A 22,743-nucleotide genomic window follows, 5' to 3' on the forward strand; every position below is an offset into this window, starting at 1 on the left:
GTCTCATATATAAAGACATTTACATAATACATACTAACACATTCAAATATCCATAGAATAACAACCACATCCCGATGCATACAAATAAGGAATCCCCAAAGTGGTCACAGGTATTTGCTTTTTCACTATTTGAAGCAATAATCTTGTATAAATTATTATATGTACAATATATCATTGCATTATATATTACATCATATACAGTATATAATTTATGACTTACTATAAGCATAATGTATAATTATATATTAGAATTTCAATTCTATACATTATAACACACTATAATGTATATTTCTACAGTATATATTATTATACTTATGTCTAGTAATTGATTCAACTCAGTGAAACAGGCGGTGCCAATCCAAACACAAGGCTACTTCAGGGGACCATGTCATTCTCACTAATCAGGACCTGGGAGTAAACCAAGACGTGGGAGCTTGCACATAATGCATCTTGCCACACACATGCATGTACATATACAGAGATAGGGCCAGTGCACACCCTTACACATGTGAACATGCAGACATATATTAACAGCTGGCATTTATGAAGTACCTGACGGGTCACGGAGGCTGTGCTTTCCAAGGAATAGAGAGCTACCCTATAGCCAAAAGACTTGGCTTCCTGCAACTCCGACACATAGTAGCTATGTGACCTAGGGCAAGTCACTTAACCTCTAGGGACTCTCTGAGGCTACAGTTGCAGAGAAGGTGCTAACTTGTATTAATAGAGGATACATTTAGTCTTCTGGGAGTTCTCTATCTTAATAAAATAACAGGCCTAACCTCCATCCCAAGATTTGCAAAGTGCTTACCATAGGTATATACGTGGATAAGCAAATGCAAACATTTAATGCCTTGCCCAGTCAGGCCCATGTGTGAAGGGGAGGGTGAGTGGGAAGGGCTGAGACCGACTTTATCATCCCCCTAGGGAGAGAGACGGCCAACATGCTACCATCTGGCCCAGGCCATGGGGGCTCCTCTTTGGGAATGGTCTCTGGAGGTACGTGAGGGGATGGATTTCACTGCTGTGAAGTCAGGAGGGGGAGCTGAGTCTTCCCTTTCTCTCCATCCCAACCCTCACTTCCCTAGATCACTGGACTAGACTTCCAGCAACTTCTATCCCATTCCCCACCCCCTCTCACACTCCAAGGATGAAGGTTGGAGAGAGTCAGAGCTAACAGGCTCTGGATCCTTCCCAGACGTGACTCTGCAAAGCCTGCACCGCAGCAGTTCCGTTGTCTTCACATCCAAGGATGTGCGTCCTAAGGTCAGCAATCTGGGGTTCCAGGTGGGTCATCACCCCTCGTCCACACACACACAGATCCTCACGCCACAACAACGTGTGACCATTCAGTCCTGTGCTGATGCCAACCTTTTTTCACCTCTGTCTCCCTCATCTCTAAGTCACACCCAAATCAAGATGTCTCCCTTAGGATGTCATTGGTCTTCAAGAATGAAGGATGGACAGCCACAACAAAAAAGGAAATGCAAATCTAAGGATCATCGGCCACATTATCAAGCCTGGCCATCTCGAGAATACACCCCCAGTGAATCTCCAAACCTGGGGAGAGGGGGCGTTCACTGGATTTCCAGGGAGCCACACATGCACACATACAGAATCATAATAATAATATATTGCATTTATACAGTTCTTTATACTTTCCAAAGTACTTTCACATCTGTTAGTTCCCTTGATCCTCACAACAGCCCTGTGAGGTAGGCAGGGCAGGAATTATCTCCATTTTACACAAAAGGAAGTTGAGGCACAGAGAGGGGAAGGGACTAACCCTGGATCACACGGTGATTTGGGGGCAGAATTTGGACCCTGTCCAAGGCTTTCTCCCCTGCAACCCACTGCCTTCTCATGCTTGTATATCCACACACAGACACACAAACATATACAGTCACATGTGTGATCCCCACGATTCTTTGTGGTCCCTGGCCCAGAAAGGCAGCACTCCCTCCTTGGCTAATCACCTGGTTGTTGTATTAACATCATACACTTCCTCCATTCCCCATTCCTGCCCCATAATCACTCTGTATCTCCTGCTCTCTCTTCTCTCTTTTTGGGGGACCTCTAGCCTCAGGGGGAAAGTTCTCAGCTTGCCATATTCTTTACTTAAGCCCTAAGAGATGGTGGTTTTTGCTCTTTCCCAAGGTTGGAGGGTGCAGTTCTCCCCCATGCTCTCAAATTCCCACTTTCCCAATGATCTGGAACTGATTGTCTAGTCCTGGAACACTGGGGTGGTTGGTCAGTGAACCTTCCCAAGTCCCAGGCATTGCCAGCTGGAAGCAGAAAATAAGGCCCTCAGGGAGGAGACACACATGACCCCAGACCACCAGCAGGCCCCCGGTCCCATCTCTGGCCCCTGTTGGGGTTACATTCATTGGTTACGGTCTGTTAATAAATATATCAGTGGTTGTTTCCCCGGCTCTGGGCCCCCAGGGCAGGGAGATTGAAAGGAGACCCCCTGCCCCACCAAAAGGCCAGTCTATTTCTCCTGGGTCCCCTTCTCCACATTAAAAGGCTGAAAGGCACCCCAGTTAGGCAGGAAGCGGGACACCCCACTTGGTCCCTTGGCCCTTCAATCCCCACTGATGTCTGGGGAAAGGTGGCAGGGTCACCATTGGGTCGCACTTCGAGGTCCCCGATCGGCCCGAGGAGGGTCTGGGGGATGGGTCCGGCGGTTCCTTCCTTTCCGCTTCTCCTCCAGATGTTTCCACTTGTGACCTTTTGGCCGAGGCCCCAGGGCTGAGGTCAAATGGGGCTCCTTAGCACTACTCCAAGATGGGGGGCACATAGGGCCTCCCCCACCCCTCCCAGGTGCGTCCACCAACTGCAGGAAGTCTCGGTACCAGAGCTTGTGGCTAGCAGGAGACCCTGCCCCCATGCCCTGGGTCTCCTCAGCCCTGGTCAGCTGCTCAGCTTGGTGGGCACCCACCACACGCAGGCTGAGTCTCCGGAGGGGCTGAGTGAAGCCATGCTCTGTAGCATGGCAGTGGTAGAGTCCAGTGTCCTGGGGGCTCAGGCTGAGGAGGAGCAGGCCCCGGTCTGTCTGGACCACTCGGTCATCCAAGTGTACCTGGGGATTAGAGAAGATCACGCCTTAGAAGGTGGAATGTTAGAGGGAGAAGGGCCCTCCAAACATACAAGACAGAATGTGTAGGGGCCTTAACAGTAACCAGAGAACGTAATAACAGCTAACAAAGGCCCAAAAAACCTTTAAGGTTTGCAAAGGGTTTTGCATATAGGATCTCATTTGATCTTCATAACAACTCTGTGAGGCATGCATCATAGGCACTATTATCCCCATTTTACAGATAAGGAAATTGAGCCTCAGAGAGGTTAAGAGATTTGCCCAGAGAGTCATATTGATTCTAAATGGAGTGGTTCTTGAGGGTCTTTCATCAATCATTGAATATTTCCTAAGCTCCTACTATGAGGCATATGCTAGTAATGGAGACAGAAAAAATGAAGGGATCCCTTCTTTCTGGCTTTTTCTTGGGGGGGGGTGTTGAGGAGGGAAGGAAGGGCAATTGGGGTTAAGTGACTTGCCCAAGGTCACATGGCTAGTGCATGTTAAGTGTCTTAGGCCAGATTTGAACTCAGGTCCTCCTGACTCCAGGGCTGGTGCTCTATTCACTGCACCACCTAGCTGCCCCAATCCCTTCTTTCTGTTTGGAGGAGACAAGTACATTTACGAATATATCCAGAATGTCCAAGAAAGGAAAGGAAGGCACTAATGTTTAGGGGGATTAAGTAAGGACTTTATATAGAAGTTGGCACTGTTATCTTAGGGACTGTGTTAAATGCTTTACATTTACATTTATATCCTCATAACAACCCTGGGGAGTAAGGGCTATTATTATTCCCATTTTACATTTTAGGAAACTGACATTAAGTGACTTGCCCAGGATCACACAGCTACTAAGTGTTTGAGGTCAGATTTGAATTCAGGTCTACCTGACTCCAGTCAGGGCGCTTTATTCACTACCCCACCTAGCTGCCTAGGGGGAAGAGAAAGTAAGCTCCTTGAGAAGTTATTCCTTACAATTATACCCCTAGCACTCAACACAGGGCCTAGCACATACTTGAATATTTTTGGATTGACTGAGTCTATGAAGCAGAGGTGAGGAGGGAGTGTATTCCAGACACAAGACGTGGGGCAAGGAGACAAGAGAAGTATTGTGTGTGAGGCAAAGAGAGGAGGCCAGGAGACACTTGAGGGAGTGGGATCATTGAAGACATCCAGGCAAGTGGTGAGAAGGGACCAAACCTGGGTGGTGGCTATGTGAGTAAAGAGAAGGAGAGCTGGATGGGAGGGATGTTGTGCAGCTAGAAACAACAGAGTTTTGTCAAATGATTAGATATGGGAGGTAATAGAGATGAAGAAGAGATAAAGCCAAGTTTATGAACCCTGGAGACCAGAAAAATGATGGTGCCTTTAACAGAAACAGGTAAGTCTGGAAGAAGGGTGGGCATTAGGGGGGAGATTATAATGTTCTGTTTTGGGCATGTGGATTTTCAGGTATCTCTGGGACATCCTGTTTGAGATGTCCAAGAGGTAATTGGTGATGACAGACTGAGGTTCTGGGGAACGACTCCCGGCAGGATTCCTAGATCTGAGTCATCTGTATAGAGATGATAATTAAACCCATGGAAGCAGACAGAATTGAATGAGACAGAGCCAGAGAAAGAAGAAAAGAGACCTAGAAGAAAGTCTTGGGGTACACCTACAGGTAGGATATGGATAGGACATAGAATATTTGAGCTGGAAGGGAACGACTCACATTTCTAGCACTGGAGACTACAGATGGCTAACACCAAATGGAACCTCAGATCTCACCTGGCCCAACCTCTCCATTTTAGAGAGGGAAACTGAGGCCCCCAAGGGGGAAGGGAATTGTCCAGCTCATGCATGTCAGGATGGGGTTTGGGCTCACACAGGAGAGTGATACCCAGCCCGATGTGGGGGATGCTCACCTGGGTTCGTGGGCTATCACTTGCCCGCTGGTAGGTCCATAGCACCTGGGCCTGCAGGGACTTGGGCTGACATTCAAGGAAGATGCTGCTGCCTTCAACCCCGAACAGTTTCTTCTCCAGCAGTGTTTGGCGTGGAGGGTCTAGTGAAGGGTGCAGAGGGGCTCAGCCATAGCATGGGTCGGGGGGATTTGTTGGGTTTCTGGATTGGGATGGCAGTGGAAGGGGTGACTGTGGATAAGTTGTCCGGTTCAAGGCCTAGCCTGTCAGTAGCCCTTCATGCATAGTAAAGGCTTTAGGGAGTTTCTCTTTGGGGTTTAAGGAACTACGGGAGGAGGAGACTGATGTGAGGCTCACTCACCCCCAGAACATAGTATGTTGGGGTCCCCATTCCGAACATCCTGGCGACGATACCTCCTAAGGGGAAAGCAGAAATGTGGTTAAGTCCTTGGGAGGCTGAGACAATTCTTGATGCCAAGCACCCCTCTGTTATGGCCACAGCCCTTGAGCATGCTAAGTGGGAACCAAACCCCTGCCCCCTTGGTTTCCATCTCCCTATCCCCTTGGCTTCTTAGCCTCCTTGGTAGCTGGAGTCACAAGTCTCTGATTCTCTGACCACTAGCCCCATGACTTCCAACCCCTCAGCCCACCAGCCCACATCTCCCCCTACCCCTTGACCTCTTGGTGTCTCCCTCTCCCCAGCTCCCAGCTCTTATCTCTTGACCCCACACCTCTTAGTATTGGGCAGATAGCGGGTACAGGCAGCCCCATCCCAGGCACAGTAGGGATCTCGGGCCAGGCAGCACTCAGCGCAGGCACGGCCATAGGCAGCACATCGGTGCAGGGGCAGCTGGGAGAGAGAGCTCTGGGAGGCCACATAAAGCTGGTGCTGGGAGTCGGAGAAGGGAGAGAGAGGGATGGAACATCATTATCAGCACCAGCACAAGCCCAGCCCAACCATATGGAAACTGGACCCAGGGACAGGAAGAGGCTGACCCAAGCTCACATGGCAAGTTAAGGCAAGGATGGAGCTGGCCCTGGAGTCAGCAGACCTGGGTTCTGCCACCCCATTTTGGTAAGCCTTAGTCTTCCCATCTATGAATTGGGAATGACACTGGCCCTACATACTTTGCAATGCTGTGAGTTTTAAATAAAATAACATAAATAAAGCATGTTGGGTGGTGCAAAGCATAGAGTGCCAGGTCTGGAGTCAGGAAGACCCAAGTTCAAATCCAGCTTCAGACACTTTCTAGCTGTGTGACCCTGGGCAAGTCACTTAACCCTATTTGCCTCAGTTTCTTCAATTGCAAAACGAGCTGGAGAAGGAAATGGCAAACAACTCCAGTATCCCTGCCAAGAAAATCTCAAATGAGGTCACAAAGAGTTGTATACTACTGAAAAATGACTGAACAACAAACTTGAAAGTGCACAATGACTATTACTACTACTACTACTCTTGCTGCTGCTGATAACCATCCTCAGATCACCTAGCTTCCAGTCCAGGAATATCGGCAGAAACAGACACAGGGGAAAACATGGACCCTCTAAAGGGCAGCTGGTGGCTCCTGGTAGCAATGAGGCTGGCATGGAGAGGCCAGCCCTGGAAAGCTCTGGAGACCCCAGAACGAGCCCTGCTAGACCTTGCTTCCCCACCCCAAACACTCACCCTCTTGGAGGAGATCTGCATATTGGAGATGGCCGCAGCATTCTGGAATGGAAAGATACCGGGATGAGGGCTGAGTGGGGGCCTAGCCAAACAGGGCCACTCTGGATGGACACTGCCTTCTCACCTCAAACACCTGTAGCTCCTCGAGCAGAAGTCCCTCTGTGCTCTGCCAGCTGTCCTTGGGTACTGAGATCACCTTGAGGACTGTGCCAATGTCTGCAAGAGAGAGTGGCAATCTGGGGCTGGGCACCCCTGGTGGAGGTGGGGAAAGAGCCACACACCCCATCCCTCCATCTTTGTCCATGAACTCTTTCTACCAGGGCAGACTGGTGCTTTCTCTCCAACTCACTGTCCTTGGGAGTTGCCTAGGGCACTGTGAGCAGTTCTGGGATCTGTCCAGGGTTGCACAGACTGTAGGGGTCAGAGGCTGACCTTGGCTCTTTAGCACCAGGCCGGGCTGTCTCTCATATACTGTTAGTAAATCACTGCTGACTTGAATTGATTGGACTGAACTGAGCTGAATGGGGAGAGGGGAAGGGGCCTCTCTTGGATCCTGCTGAGTTTCAGCTGCATTATGAGGGAGACAGAGACAATCCTTTGAACATCTGAGCCAAAGAAGGAGATGAGCCTACCAAACCCAGTCTCCCCCTTACTCTGCCCCAAATCTACAGAGAGAGAAACTGAGACTCAGTAAAAGAAAGTCTTCCCCACTTAAAATCTGTATTACATAATTACTTTTAGCTGTGTGTGTGTGTGTGTGTGTGTCTGTCTGTCTGTTTAGGTGGGGGAGGGAGGAATGGAAGAATGAAGAGACAGATGGAGGGAAGAAGGGAGGGATGGTGAGGGGGAACAAGGAAGGGAGAGAGAAAGAGAGAGGGGAGCGAGGGAAAGAGGGAAGGAAGCAAGAAAAGAAGAAGGAGAGAGGGGAGTGAGGGGAAGAGGGAAGGAGGGAAGAAAAGAAGGAGAGAGGGGAGTGAGGGGAAGAGGGAAGGAGGGAAGAAAAGAATGAGACAGAGACAGAGAGATGGGGTTGGGGGGGGACCCCAGGAAGGGGCCAGGTTAGCTCCTCTAAGTGTTGACACTGTGAGTTTCTTCTTTCTGTGATTCTGTGACTCTTTTATCATTGTGGAGAAGGGGAGTTAAAGCAAGATTCAGGGGCAGCTAGGTGTCAGTGGGCCTGTAGTCATGAAGACCTGAGTTCAAATCCAGCCTCAGCCACTTACTGTGTGACCCTGGGCAAGTCACTTAATCGCTGTCTGCCTCAGTTTCCTCAACTGTAAGATGGGGATAATAATAGCACTTACTCCTAGGGTTGTTGTGAGGATCAAATGAGACCATATTTGAAAGTACTTAGCACAGTTTCTGACACATAGCGGTGGCCTGGCAGAGTCAGGAAGGTCTTCCTAGGGGGAGGTGAGACTGGAGCTCAGCACCTTCCCAGGTAGGAAGCAGTGCATAAAATCAGACTGGCTGAATAGGAAGAACACAGAGGTCACCACAGGGAGAGCAGGTGGGGCCACATCAGGGAGGCCTTGAATCTTATGGACAAGGTGAGAACAAGTCTTGTTTTAGTAACTGGGGTGTGGATCGCAGATCTAGCAATCACTCCTTGTATGACCCTGAGTCAGTCCTTTCCCCTCTGTTTCATAAAGGAGCTGGATTTGAATCCCCAGACTCCTTCCGGATTTCTAGCATCTATGGGAGATTCAAAAGGAGCTCTGACCTGTGCCAATGAACAGAACGTCATAGTGGCCATCAGTGGCGGCCACACGGTCAGCGACGATCTGTGTGAAGGTGTAGTCGGTGCCGGTCCGGAGGAAGATGGGGCGCCCGCCGACAGGCAGAATGGGGTTGTACATGAGGGGGTGGTTTCGAGCAAACTGGATCACATCATCTGGGAAATCCTTGGTGGAGCCAAAGGTGCCAAAGGTCTTGCTGGGACACTGGGGAGGCCAAAGGGCTGTGAGGTCAAGGGGAGCATCAGGGCAAACAACCCCCAACCCTGGGAGCCCTTGGCCTGGGAGGGAACAAGGGCCTGATCTTAGGAAGCCCCTGCTCAAAAGGGGAAGTCATAACCAACCCCTGCCTTCAGGAGCCCTCGGTTTGAGGGGAAAGACAGCTTTGACCACCAGGATCTCTTAATCTGAGGGGACCTATAAGCCCTGCCCAAGGGGCAGGTTTAAGGTTTCCAGGAGAAGTTACATTTTGAGCAGAGTTAGAGGGAGGGTGGGCTTTGGGGAAGCAGAGGCAATGCAAAAAGCTGGGGGAGGTGATGAACATCTAGTCAGTGACACTTTATCCTTCCTTCCCCCTTTGTCTGTGCCCCCTGGGAGCCAGGACCTACCATGCCTGGGCGAGGGTAGGGCACTCGGCCCTGGTAGGACACCCACTGGTAGTTGGGTCCCTCCTTGTGTGCAAAGGGACCCAGGAAGGCACGCCGAACATCATTCATGCTGTACACACAGACCGCTGAGCCCTGAAACACGCTGCTGTTGGGGGGACAGTGGCAGGATCCAGGTTAGGTGTAAATACATGAATGTGCACACGTGTGTGTGTGTGTGTGTGTGTGTGTGTGTGACACTCCTGCCTTCCCTGAGCTGCCTCCAAACTCAGTCCTGCTTCCTCTCTCTCCCATTTCCCCAGGCAAGGCTCTGACCTGGAAGTAGAGAAAACAGCATAGAGCAGGGGACTCCTCCGATCCTTGGTGGGCAGCAGGAACACATCGCCTGTGGAAGACATGAGGTCAGTGAGCTCCTCAAGCACCCAGCATCCAGGACTGGGGTCATGGTCCACGCCTCCCAAGCCCAGCTCCAGGAGCTGTCCCCTGCCCCTGGGCCCACCTCAGACTCTGGCCCCAGGCCCAAGCACTCACGAAGGTCATCAAAGGCTGTGTCACTGGTCCCCTCCACCCCAGGCACAGAGCAGACTAGCCGGGCCTTCAGGAATGTGGTCCACTTGTTCACCAAGCTCCGCTGTCCTCCTAGGTCATTCTGCGTGGCAGAAAGGGAGTTAGCGATCTTTGAGATATGGGACCCCAATCTCCTTGGCCCATGTGACTCAAGTTTTGCTCATTCATCCAGGAATGGCCTGGCCAAACACCTATGTATGGTATATCTGAGTGTGCATGTGTATGGCCGCCTAGTCCCAAGTCTGGTGGGAACATGTGAGAGTGTCTATGTATCTATTTGTGAACATGAGTGTGGTATGTATATATTTATGTGAAGGAATGGGGTGTATCTACGTGTGTGTATGTGTGTGTGTATCTGAGAACAATTCAGGATTCTGGTTAGGTATATATATGTGGATTCTTGATTCTGGATAGAATGGAATACAGGATTATGGATTCAGGAGGATCTGAGCTCAAATATGGTTTCAGACACTAGCTGTGTGGCCCTGGGCAAGTCACTTAACCTCTGTTTGCCTCAGTTTCTTCCTCTGTAAAATGGATATAATTATAGCACCTACTTTCTGAGATTATTGTGAGGATCAAATGAAAACATTTGTAAAGCACTTTGGAAACCTTAAAACACTATCTATCTATCTGCTAGTTGTTATTATGTGTGTATATATTATATATGCATATATTATTATATGTGTATATATGACTGTGTTTTTTTGTGTGACGGTGGATGGGGTATGTGTGTCTCTGAGAGTGACAGTGTGTCTATTAGTAAGTGTGACTATGGTATTTGTGGGGGGGGGTGCACATGTGAATAGAGAAAAGGACTCACTCTGCAGATCTGGCCAATGCGGGACACTGACACCCTGCCCAGGCCTGGGTTCCCCTCCACAGCCACCTCCCGGAAGAAGAAGTAGATTTTGTCATCGTCGGGATTCTCACTCTCCGGGATCCAGAAAACCTTCACAAATTTGGGCTCTGGGCCCCCAAGGAGGGGTCCGGTCAGTATCCTGAAGACCCCTCCCTCTGTTCTTCCCAGGTGATTCCCATCCCTACCCCCATCCCAGCCTCTCCCCCTACTTCCAACCTGTCTCCTTGCACCAGAGGAGGCTGCAAAGCAAAGACTGGACACTGGGGGGCAGCACCAGCCCAAGGCTCAGCCTGGCTCACTGATCTGGGTAGCCCAGACTACCACTTCTCTTTCCAATTTGGCTTCACTCACCCCACACAAACCCTCTCCTTTCCTCCCTTCCTGAACGGGATGTGTGTGCACATGCAGGTACTGGGAGCACATAGCTACATGTGTGCCTGTGTGTCTGCATGTCCACTGACACGTGCGCTCACCTAGATGCAGCCCTTTCCAGTTTAAGCAGCACTTAGTCACAATACCTCTGAGAGCTGGAATGAGGGGGGTGGGCCAGACAGTCTCTCAGGCCCCTTCTAGTTCTGACATTCTGTTCTGCGCTCTTAAGTCCGTTCCAGCGTGCACATCCTGCATCTTAACGTTCCATGCTCTACAATCCCTCCCTCTTGGCTCTGACATTCTGAGCTCCAAGTTTGAAAGTCCCTCCCAGACTCTTTGAGGGAGGTACAATAGGGAGCATTGTTCCCATTTTATAGATGAGAGACCTGAAGCCCAGGGAAGGGAAGGGACTTATCAAGGGTGAAGTGGCTATAAAAAAAGGGCCAAGCTAGCACTGGACCTCGGGTTTCCTGACTCCAATTATAATAAATAACTGAGAATATATAACATAACTGACAATATAATGATAGGAACTCCCATTTCCATAGCATTTTAAGGTTGGTAACCCTCTAAATTTACAGCCACTCTGTAAGACAGGTACTATACCCATTTCTCAGATGAGGAAAGTAAGGCCCAGGAGAAGGGGAGTGATTTGCCTAATATCAGATGGCTAATTAGTGGCAAGGCTATGATTTGAACTTGGCCTCATGATTTTCACCCACTCCAATTTTTAGAGTCCTCTCATACTGGTCACTCAAGACCCTCACCATTGATTTTTTTTTCTTTTGGCCTGCTTCTTCTTTCACCATAACTAATATGAAAATTGGTTTTACATGTTTGCACACCTATAACCTATATCAAATTGTTTACATCTTAGAGAGAGGAAAAGGACAGAGGAAATTTAGAACTCAATTTTTTTAAATGAATGTTAGAAATTGTCTTTACGTGTAATTGGAAAAAAATTACTATTTAAAAAGAAAGTCCTCACCATTGAGCCATCGAGAATCATGCTGCTCTGTTCGGAGGTTGGGGCGCCGGCCAAGGCTTCTGAAGATGGTGAAATCCCGGCCCATGAGGTCTGTGGCTACTCCGGAGTAAAGTTCCTGACCTGGGTGTGGAAGAGTGGACAGGGGAAATGAGTGGAGGGGACTCCACTCATTGTTTGGGGGAGTTTGGAGAGGACCTGAGGATCCATAGAAGTTTGGGGATGGGCTCACAGGTGATAAGAGAACCCAGGAAGTTTTATGGGGCTGTAGGAACCAGGGAGGGTCTCTGGGAAGCCATGGGGAATGAGGAGGGATGAAGGCTGCCAAGAGACCCAGAGTGTGTGCACGGGGTGACCTCAAGGGCCCCTTGGACAATTTAGGGGATCCCAGTCCAGCTTCATTCCTCCCCCAGCCCTTCTCCCTCCCTACCAGGGGGAGCAATGGGCGGGAGTGCTCCATGATGATTCCGGGGTATCTCAGGAGCTCAAGCCTTACCTACAAGCACAGAGGCTGCCCGATGCTTGGGATCGTAGGGGCTCTTCCCTTTTCCGTCCTCTAGGCTGTTTAGATCCAGCCTCAGCATTGGCTCCTGGGAGTGGGCAAGGGGAGAGGGTTCAGAAGTGTCTCCTGCCCTCTCCCCACTTTGGGAACTTGTCCAAGTTGAAGGGTAAAGGAAAGCTGCTGAACCCTCAGGCTAGGATGTGCTCCAGCTTCTCTATCCCCTCTGCCCCAACCCTTTCCCAAGTCTGATCCTCACCTCCATCCGGTACCCAACCTCCAGGAAGCCACAAACAGGATGGAAAGCCCCTGTCCCACAGATGTACAAGTGAGTTCGGTTATAAGGGTGAAGTAGTTTCACGAAATTCACACACTCAGCCTGGATAGAAGGGGAAGACAGAGACAGGAGATTGGACCCAAGGTCTTCAAGTCCAAGTTCAGCCTCTCCCTGCCCCATCCCCTCCCACCTCAGCTCATTACTCACACTTCTAGATAGCCTTAATGTTTAGGAAGGGCCCTCCCCCTTAGGATACCCCTGCCCTCTGAGATAGACAGGGCAAGGGCTTCTCTTCAAATTTCAGGAAACTGAGGCCCAGAGAGAGAAGCGGTTTGCCCCGTCATATAAAGAGTAGGTACACAAATCTAGACGTGTGACCTTGGGCAAGTCACTTAACCCCAATTGCTCTACTGTACCCCCTCCAAAAAGAAAAAAGAAAAATCTAAAAAAAAAAGTGTAGGTGACTTGGAACAAAGTCTTCCAAGGGCAGGGTTTGGGCTCATCCACACCACTCCCCACAATTCCTTTGGTTTCTGTTACTCCATTAAATGGGTCTGTCTCCTCCAAGGGGCGAGGGGGTCTGAGTCACAGCCTTCTCCCAAGGTAGGTGGATCAGGGCATCCCCCTGCCATCCTCACCAGCTCAGTCTGCCCAGAAGACACTGAGACCCTTCCCCTCCTTGCCCCTCCTCATCTCCCCAAGGGCCCAGGCCAACTGGTCACTCACACTGATGTCCTTGCCAGCCCAGTTACATTCTTCTCGCCACTCCACAGGCGCCGGCCAGGCCAGCTGAGCAGGGATGGGGGAGGGAGGGAAAAGAAACAGAGGGAGTCATCAGGCAGGCTGGAGAAGGGTGCCCTCTGTCTCCGAGCTAGAGCTTGGGGAGGGGAGGCTGGGGCGTGGTAGAACCTGGGGGAGAGGGTGTCCCCTCCCTGGGTAGTGGTGGTATCTCTGAAGGGAGGGAATGTATCTCCCAGAATATGAGACAGTTTCTTTTTGAGGGGAGGATCTATTTGTCAGTAGTAGGTTAATATCTCTGCAGAGAATGTTTCTTCTGGGGGAATGTTAATTGGGAGGGGAGGGAGTATTTCTCTGGAAGGGACTGTCAGAGGGGTTGTATCTGTGTGTGGGTAAGTTATCTTTGGAAGGGGAATATTTCTGAAGAAATTGTATCTAACTTAGTGGGGTGGGGGCATAGAAATCAGTCCCTGAGAGCAGAGAATATGTGTCTTGGGGGATACATCTTTGAGGGAAATATCTCTCGGGAGAAAGTCTCCTGAGTCTGTGTGTGTCTGTGGAGGGGAGGATTTCTTTGGGAGAAAGCAGGACATTTCTATCCTTCGGTGATATCTCCTAGAGAATGTTTCTCCAGGGGGTGGTCTTTGGAAGGGATATCTCTGGGTGGAAAGAGAGACTATGTCTCCCTAGAGGTAGAGGTGGGGGGGGTGCTTTGTAAGAGGGATATCTATGGGAGGAGGGTGGCAATGTCTCCTAGAGGATGCTTCTGAGGGAGAGGGCTGGCTTCTGAAAAAATACTACTTTAGGGAAGCTTTTCTCTGAATGTAGAGAAGCTCTCTGCTTCAGGGCAGGGTGGGGCAGGGGCCTGCATCTCTGGGGAGGATGTCTCTGGGAAGAAAGGAAAAAAAGGGGCTGGAACAGATGCTCTTAGAGGTCCTTTCTGTATCTAACTCAGCAATCCTACGCTCTCTCTCAGGCGTCATATCTGTAGAAAACTGTATCTCTTGGTGAGAGATGCCAACAGGGGGATGGATAGAATGTCTCTCTCAGGATATCTCTGGGAAGAATGTCTTTCAAGGAGGGTCTCTGGGGGAGATCCTTGTCAGAGAATCAGTCTGCCAGAGGTAGGGCTGCTCTGCCAGAAAGGGACACTTCTCTGGAACATGACTATATCTCTGGGTACCTTCTTGTCCTGTTTGCTGATGTTATCCAGGCTGAGGGAGGCCACGTAGTTCTGGGCACCCACAAACAGCCTGCCACGCTCCTCATCCAGCAAAAGAGCCTCATAGCAACAGGTACGTGGCAGGGAGAAGGTACGAAGGCCATGCCGGGCCCTGAGCTCTGCCAGGAAACATGAGGGAGAATTTGAGGGTAAAGAGAGAAGGTGACACACAAAGCACGATTAGGCCTGTGGTGTCTAGTGGTCCCCCGAGGCCAGGTTTCCTTTTTCTTTATAATAGCTTTGGAGCCTGAAAACTTGGACACCTGGGTTTTGATTCTAGTCTGGATGGGGAGAGCAAGCCTCAGTCTTCCTCCCCCCTTCTGCACCTTTCTGTACCAAGGATCCCAGATCCTGGGGAAGAGGGGAGGCATGAAGCAGGACTCAAGATCTCTCCCTACATATGCATACACAATTACAGAGTCATGGGGCAAATAACCTGTAATTGACTGCCAGACTATAGTTGCCTTTGGTGGGCAACAGCTACCTCAGAGGTAGTCTGGATGGGGTGGCAGTTTGGGGTTGGCCTGAGGAACACTGAATCCATCCTTCCTCCAAAGAGACAGCCAGGAGTCTATTTCCCATACCTTCCCTCTTCCCAAGGGTGTATGTGTGGGGTGGTGTTGGGGGCCTCAGATCCCTGCCCAGCTCACCCCCAGCACAGCTCCCAGGCTGGAGCTGAGGCTTCCAGGGAAACTAGCTGGGCAGACACTGCTGCCTAGCAACCTGTGGCCCGACCCCTGCCTCAGGACTGTCTGCCTCATGAGTTCTCAGGGTCCTAGGAAATCTTGGTAAGAATAGGGGAACACCCCTTCAGTCATCTGTCCCTGAAATCCCATCTCTGTCCCTGAAATGGCTGGGGTAGGGGTTCAGAATCAGGGCACAGGCCAGCAAGAGTTAATGCGAGACCCCACAAGAAAAGAGGGCCCCATGGAAGTTCACTCTTAGCATAGACCCAAAGGGAACTCTCAGTCCTACCCAGAGACACCCTAAGCTGGGCAGAGGACCCTGCATACCCCCTTCCCCAGAAGCAGCTCTCTCCCGCTATAGGCACTGGAAACCCTCCAACTGATGGCATATCAAAGACCCTCCATCCCTCTTCCCCTTCCCCTGCTACACCCCCAGGTACACACACTCAGCTATCCAGATATGTAAATACCAAGGCACCAGGCCCGGCACACACAGTCTGTGAAACACACATGTGTACACACACAGAGCTTTACATGCAGTTACACTCATACACACGCACTCACATAGCTACATGTTCCCAGAACTTGTTAGATGCAAAGTTGTATTTGCACACTCAAAGAGAAAACTACACTGTTGCATTCACATTCTGCAAAGCACTTATACAGACATGCACTCACAGCCACACACATGAGCGTTACGCAGTCACACAGAAACACACATCCTGGCCCAGCCTCATAATCCTCCCAGCAGGTGCACCCTACCTTGGAAAGAGAGTCGGAGGCGAGGGGGGCTGTTGGCTGGGCCCCCCTTGGCCCCCAGCACCAGGGCCCAGAGCAGGGCCAGGGCCGGGAGCATGGTGAGAGAGACTAGGCAGATCTTGGCCCCTTGGGGTCCCAGGGAGGCAGAGACAGCAACAAACACGACGAGGGAGAGGCAGAAGCTCCCGGGGCTGAGCCTTGGACTCTGACCTCTGGATCTAGAAAAGAAGGAGTCAGGGAGGGAGGGAGGGAAGGAAAAAGGGAGGAACCAAAGAAGACAGAAGACAGGGTGAGAGGGAGAAGGAGAATAAAGGGAGAAGAGGGAGAGAGACTAAGTGTGTGAGTCCCAGGGGATCAGATTACAGCCGGTTTGGGCGCTGGGGCAAATACAGCCACATTCCAGTTGGCTTAGCCCCTTCCTCTGAAGGACACACACACACACACACACACACACACACACACAGATACAGAAAGACAGAAACGGCACACATGCACGTACCAATATATTCCCATATACATATACAGGTAAGTAGATGTTTGCACACTCATAGAGATGCAGGTATGTGCACCCATCCATATACTCAGGATAGCTGGGAGCTCTGAGGAGCCAAGGGCACTACGGGGATTGACCCCCAGACATCCTTTAGGGCTCAACCTCGTTTTGGGGGGTGCTACATCACCCCCATTCAGCTACCTGGCCCCTTCATCTATTCTGCTGCAAATGGTACTTAACGCCAAAGAGAGGAGTGTTGTGTATCTTTCCACATATGTTTGTGTGTGTCTTTCCATGTATGTGTGCGTGCACACACTCCATGAGGCTGGGGGGTGGCAGCCAGGATGCTGATGGGCCTGGACTCCCTCGATTGTCCCATGGAGTCTAGGCAAGGAAGTGGGGGCGTCCACCTGGACAAAGGAAGGCTCAGGGCGGAAGGACATAGTAGCTGTCTCCAAATATTTGAAGAAGGATTAGATTTGCTCTGGTTAGCCCTGAGGGCAAGAGCAAAGAGAGGTGGAAGCTGCCCAGGCAGATTTAGGCACGATGTCAGGAAGCATCTCCCAGCTCTTAAACCGAACAAAGAAGAGATGGGCCGAGAGGGGAAGTGAGCTCCCCATCTGCAGAGGCTGGATGGCCCTGTGTCTTTTCCAAGTCAAAATTCTGTGACTCTATGTGCCTTTAAGGTGCCTATGTATAGATGCATAGAGGGGTGTGTGTGTGTGTGTGTATACATGTGTGCTAGGGTACAACTCTGTATGGGTGTATGTGTCTGAAGAGCCAGAGAAGGGGTAAGAGGGGGCCTACCCAGGAATCTCTGAAGAGCCCTATCTCACCCCCACCCTGAGCCCAAATGTCCCCATCAAAGGGAATTTGGGAACCTGGGATATAGGAGACCTTTACCAAAACCCATTTTCCAGAAAGAAGAATTAAGGCCTGCCAGGAACTGGAACAGAATGTCAGGCTGGGTAGGGGTATTAGTCACCTCCCTTTCTGTTGGCCCCAAGTCTCCTGATCTTCCCCCACCCCCCTCCCCAGTGCATGACCCTGGCTGAGTCTTCCCTCCCTCTGCTTCCAGTACTGCCCTATTCTTTCTGAAGGGGGGGAAGGTCAGTGCTTGGTCCCAAATAGCAACTCTCTTATGTCACCAACCAGGCTCATATAGGATTGGCACATTAAAGTGGAGTGGGGGGCAGTTGGAGTGTGTGTATGTGTGTGTGTATGTGTGTGTGTTGACACAGAGATTCAGCATAGGGTTCTCATATCCACAGTATGGAGAGAGAGAGAGAGGATTACTGAGCTATCCCTCTCATTCAGTCATCAGCCCTTCGATGAGCTCGTGCCCTCACCCTCACTGAGCCTCATTTCCTTCCCTGAGACCTTCCTCCCCTCATGCCAACACACTGGGTCCTTCATCCCATCCCTCGGAGCCTCCACTGCCCTCTCTGATCCCCATCAGTGAGACATGGGAAACTAGAAAGTGTCTCAAATATTTCTCTGAAGCAAGAAGTGCTCCCCACCGAGGACCCCCACCCACACTCTGACAGGCTTAGTGGGGCAGAAAGAACTCAGGCCTGGGAATCCGGAGACCTGAATCTGGGCCCTGGCTTCTCCATGCACTGTCTTGTGAGCCCTGGGCCTTCCTTTTCTCTGCTTCACAGTACGTACAGCTATAAGGACTCATGGGGATCACCTGGTTCAGCCCCTTTCCTTTTTAGCAAAGCCATTATTTAGATGCGGGTCTTCTGACATCAGTCCCGTTTCCCTTCCACACTAGGCAAGCCCAGCCCTTATCCCCTTGTATCACCCATGGGGTATGACTCTCACCTGTGCACAGGAGTCATCTCCACAGTAGTAGCCCCTATTTCTCACAGGACTACTGTGTACCTCAGCTCCTTGGCCTAACTGGAAGGCAGTGCCCCAGACACTGAAGCCTCCTTTGTAGCCCTGGCCTTGGCCTGCCTTGCTTGGCAGCAAGCACCAAAATGAGGAGTCAATGCCAGGCTAGATAGGTGCCAGGGGGAAGACGTGCCCTGGGCCTGAGGCTGCTCCCTTCCTGGGCACACAGGAGAAAGCTGTAGGTGACTTCCTCCCATCCCCCAACTAACCTGTGTTTGTGGATGGCTCCACCAGCTTCCCAGTGCCATCTTTGACCCTTCCACCTCCCTCACCCCTTGGAGTCAATCAGCCACAAGTTCTGCCATTTTTACTTTTGCAAAAGCTCTCCCCCTTACTCTCTGCCTGGCCTTAGGCCTTTCTGTCCTTAAACCCAATAGCTCACCACACTCCTCTCTTCAAGAACCATAAAGCAGTTCCTCATTGCCAAAGTAAAGCAGAAGTCTTGAGCCCGGCATTCAAGGCTCCACTTTCCTAGCCTTAGCTTATACTATTTTCCTCTTCCTCCCTTTTATTGCCAGTCGTTTCCCACTCTTGTCCTGCTCCAACCTCATCCCCCATGTTCCTAGGAACATGGATCTAAAATTGGGAGGGAGTTCTGAGGTCATTTAGTCCACCCCACACATTTTACAGACAAGGAAACTGAGGCCCAGAGAGGTGAAAATAACTGATCCAAGTAAACACAGAACGGTAGTAAAGGTACCTGTGACTCCCAGGTCAGCACCCTTTGCACTGTACCCTCATTCTGACATCAGTGACTAGGAAAACCTTTCTCCTCCTTCCAGGAATCTTGCTCCCCAGGGAGTCAGCCTGCCACAACCTCCCCTTCTCCACCCTGCTCCAGTCGAAGTACTTTGCCCGATCTACTATCAGGCAGGCCCTTACCACCACCTCCCTCTTGCTCAGTTTTTGTATTTGGCTTCTCTCCCCTTTCTCTCTCCCTCATTAGATCTTAAGCTCCTTGAGAGCAGAGCCTGGGTCCAATCCCCCAAACTGCTTAATAGGTGGTTTAAAAAAAATTGAATTGAGTCTCCACCCACTGGGCCAATGGGTGTGACCCCCTGGAGAGGCTCCTCTCCCTGGGGCCAGGGGGACTTAGATGGTCTCTTGCTAGGGGTATGGGGAGGAGTGATGGAGCAGCCTGGCCTAGACTGAGCTCCAGAACACTGGGCGCCTCTTGGGGACAGAAGAGGCTGACTCAGAGTGAGTGCCTCTTGCCAGGGTCCAGGCTCCATCTCTGCCTGCCTAGCTGGCCTGGGAAAGGGCTAGGGGAGAATAAGGGGAAGAAGCAGCCATTTCTAAAGGACCTACTATGTGCCAGGCACTGCACTAATATCATCTCATTTCGCTTTCATTACAACCCTTTGAGGTAGGCTCAGTGATTGATCTACTCTGGGCCCCAGGGATGCTGCTTCCCCCCACCCCGCCCCCCTTCTCTAGCTCTCTCCTCGGGAGAGAACATCAGCCAGAAATGATAGAATGTGAACACTAAAAGCATCACCTGCCAGGCCATCTAGTCCAACTCCCTCCCACTTTACAGATAAGGAAACTGAGGCCCAAAGGGAAGAAGCAGTAGAGTCTGGATTCAAGTCCATACCTATGGAATCTTGTGACTCTAAGTCCAGAGCTCTTTCCACTGAGGTCAGCTAGGTGGTGCAGTGGATGGAGCCCTGGGCCTGGAGTCCAGGAGTCCTGAGCTCACATCTGACCTCAGACACTTACTAGCTGTGTGACCCTGGGCAAGTCACTTAACCCTGTTTGCCTCAGTTTCTTCATCTGTAAAATGAGCTGGATGAGGAAATGGCAAATCACTGGAGTATCTTTATCTTTCAAGAAAACCCTAAATGAGGTCACAGAGTCAGACATGACTGAAAAATGACTAAACACACACACACACAGGAATAGAGGGCAGAGAGGGTAACTTCCTTGCCTGTGATCACACAGCTAGCAATCCAATTCAATTCAACAAACCTCTATTAGGGGCCTGCTATAGGCAAGGCCTTCGGACAAAAACACAAACCAGGTGTTGGAGGTTGGAACCTAGGTTTCTCTGGGTCTTTTCCCTCCAGCTGGGTCAAGAGTACAAGTGGATTAATTGAGATGTGGTAGAGCCCATGGGACTGTGCTAATTCTTTTAAACCTAATCTGTGGCTGTTTAGGGCTCTTAGCTTCTAGGCCCCCACCTCCACCCCAAGATTCCAGGCTGCCCCTCAGAGATCAGGCCATTCTAAGCTCTTTCCTAAGGCTACTTTTACTCAGCTACCTCCTCCAGGGTTGGGACCTCTCTTCTGTGGGGAGGCCAATCCCTACTCTATTCCCCCCTAGAACAACAGGGAGGGCTCCTTGGCTAGGGGTGGGGTGGGATCGAAGGACTCTGAAGCTGTGGATGGCCCTAGGCCAAGCCTGCCCCCTTGAAAGCTCAATGCTACCAGTGGGGCTGGAGGGACTGGACAGGATGGGCCTGGGGAGCCAGGGCTGCCGAAGGCCAAGTTACACTGTGAAGTTTCCTGGGTGGGTGGATCTGGTGACAGGCAGGCTTCTGGGAGCTGACAGGGGAGGGCGGTCCTGTGCTTGGGAGGGAAGCTGGGTCACCCAACAGTCACCCTGGTGACGGGCGGGGCTGTGGCCTGGGCACTTTTCTGGAACATGGGCATGGAAGCAGGGCACCCAGGGCAGGACAGGGCAGGGCAGCTCTGCCAGGGAGGCTGACTCCAGGGAGGCAGGGACCCAAAGTTACAGCTCTGTGAGCTAACTCCCCCCACCTCCTCCCTGCCAAAGCTGGCAGTATCTCTGTTTTCATCTCAACCCCCCACCCTCTCCTGCCAGCCTCCCAATTACTGACAGAGAAGAGCCAATGATTTGGAGTCAGAGGCCTGAGTTCAAATCCTACCCTGCCACTTATTACCTGCTTGGCCTCAGTTTCTTCTTTTGAAATGAGTTAGACAGCTTCTAGGATATCTTCTAGCTCCAAATCTAGGCTCCTATGACTCCCCTATTCAGCCTTCTGGCTTCTAATGCCCAGAATTCAGAGAGGCACAGATCCAGCCACTGCTTCCTCCCTTAACTCTCTCTTACAATCTTCCAAAGCTTTCTCCTTCTTTAACCCTTTCTTCCTCTGTGCCCCTTCCCTAGTTCACAACGCCCTCCTCTCATACTTTTTCTCCTTGTTTCTCTTCTCCCTATAGCCCCCTTCTCCCATGGCTCCCTCTCTCCCTCCCAAACCTTTCACAAGCCCCTCTGATAGCCCCCTCTTTTTGGTTCCCTCTCCCATAATTCCACCATACCCTTCTCCCCTCTCTCCAACGGAAACCCCCAATATTGTCCTTCCCATAGTGCTCTCCCCCACATAGCCCACTCCCTGCTCACAGCCTTCGCCTCCCCACAGACCCCTCCTCCATCCATCCCTTTTACAGTCTTCATTTTAACCCCCTCCTCTCTCTGTGTATGACCCTTCCCCTGGGTCACAGCCTTTACAGCCCCATTACCCCTTTACAACCCCATCTCCCCGCTCCTCTCCCCCTTCCAGCAATTCCATGCTGGGGTAAGGATGTCCCAGGAGGGGTTACTGTGTGTGTGTGTGTGTGTGTGGGAGACCCAAGGCTGTGTGCTTGTGAGCTCTGGGTCACTGAGCCCAGCAGACATAAACAAGGCTCCCGTGCACCCCCACCCCACCCCACTCCACCACTCTCTCCTGGCCTCTCCCATCTCTTTGGGCTCCCCTCCGGCTCAACCAAGTCCTCCCCTGCTCTCCCAGGGAGGATCCCGGAGGGACTGGGTACCAGGCCGTCCACCTGACGCCCCCCGCCCATCCCGGGACCCGAACGTAATAGGCACGGACTCGAGATAAGCAAGCGATGGGCACTGCCAGTTTCGGGGGTCCGGATTCCACTTTGGAATGAGGGACCTCCAGAACCTCTGCTCCCCCAGTTCCTGTTCCTTCTCACCTGGCCCCCCCCCTCCAGAAGCCCTCGATGAGGACTGGACGGGCGGGGTCCGCACCTCTGGCCGTGGCCCCAGCCCGGCCCTTGCCCTGCTAGGACTCCGGCTCGGACTCCGGCTCCGGCTCCGGCTCTGGCTCCGGCTCCTACTCCGACTCCAGCGCCTGTGCGCGCCTCGGTAGGTAGGTCGCTCGGTGGCGGTGACAGGGCAGCCCAGAGGAGGCGGCCGGAGGCGGGGAGCAGGGAGGGGAGAGGAGGGTAGGGGAGTGGAGGAGGAGAGGGGAGGGCGGGACCTCGAGCCCAGGGCTGGGGAGGGGGGGCAGAGGGGGGGAGGTGCTCCCGGCGAACTCCGGACGGGGCCAGAGCCACGAGGCCGCGGAACAGGGAAGGCGGCCCGGGCCGGAGTGCGGCCGTGGGGAGGACACGCGCACACACACACACACACACACACACACACACACA

The 22,743-nt window shown here is 51.6% G+C and overlaps 1 protein-coding gene across 2 annotated transcripts; it reads right to left on the reverse strand.

Moving 5' to 3' along the window:
• Positions 1–1,634: 1,634 nt before the first annotated feature.
• SEMA3B (semaphorin 3B) lies at positions 1,635–22,528 on the reverse strand. Of its 2 annotated transcripts, none has more exons than XM_069095667.1 (18): positions 22,343–22,528; positions 15,958–16,172; positions 14,471–14,628; positions 13,276–13,338; positions 12,532–12,651; positions 12,270–12,363; positions 11,777–11,896; positions 10,378–10,523; positions 9,519–9,636; positions 9,303–9,372; positions 8,991–9,135; positions 8,370–8,589; positions 6,771–6,862; positions 6,647–6,688; positions 5,712–5,869; positions 5,342–5,397; positions 4,984–5,123; positions 1,635–3,082 (listed from the first exon to the last, which is right to left on the reverse strand). In XM_069095667.1, the coding sequence occupies exons 2-18, from the start codon at positions 16,049–16,051 to the stop codon at positions 2,621–2,623; spliced, it is 2,298 nt and encodes a 765-aa protein (XP_068951768.1). In that variant the 5' UTR covers positions 16,052–16,172; positions 22,343–22,528; the 3' UTR covers positions 1,635–2,620. The 2 variants fall into 2 exon arrangements, with proteins under 2 accessions (XP_068951768.1, XP_068951767.1); XM_069095666.1 differs by having other exon boundaries at positions 22,288–22,528.
• Positions 22,529–22,743: the final 215 nt, after the last annotated feature.

This window comes from Petaurus breviceps, unplaced genomic scaffold (genome assembly GCF_028583685.1).
Source record: "Petaurus breviceps papuanus isolate PSGF00001 unplaced genomic scaffold, PetGlider_PUasm1.0 227, whole genome shotgun sequence".
NCBI lineage: Eukaryota > Metazoa > Chordata > Mammalia > Diprotodontia > Petauridae > Petaurus > Petaurus breviceps.

Coding starts and splice junctions, on each gene's coding strand:
- SEMA3B (XM_069095667.1), bottom strand. CDS start 16,051: ATGCTCCCGGCCCTGGCCCTGCTCTGGGCCCTGGTGCTGGGGGCCAAG. Junction 10,524..11,776: donor TGATTCTCGATGGCTCAATG/GTGAGGACTTTC, acceptor TTGGGGGCCCAG/AGCCCAAATTTGTGAAGGTT. Junction 9,373..9,518: donor CACAGCCTTTGATGACCTTC/GTGAGTGCTTGG, acceptor TGTCTTCCACAG/GCGATGTGTTCCTGCTGCCC.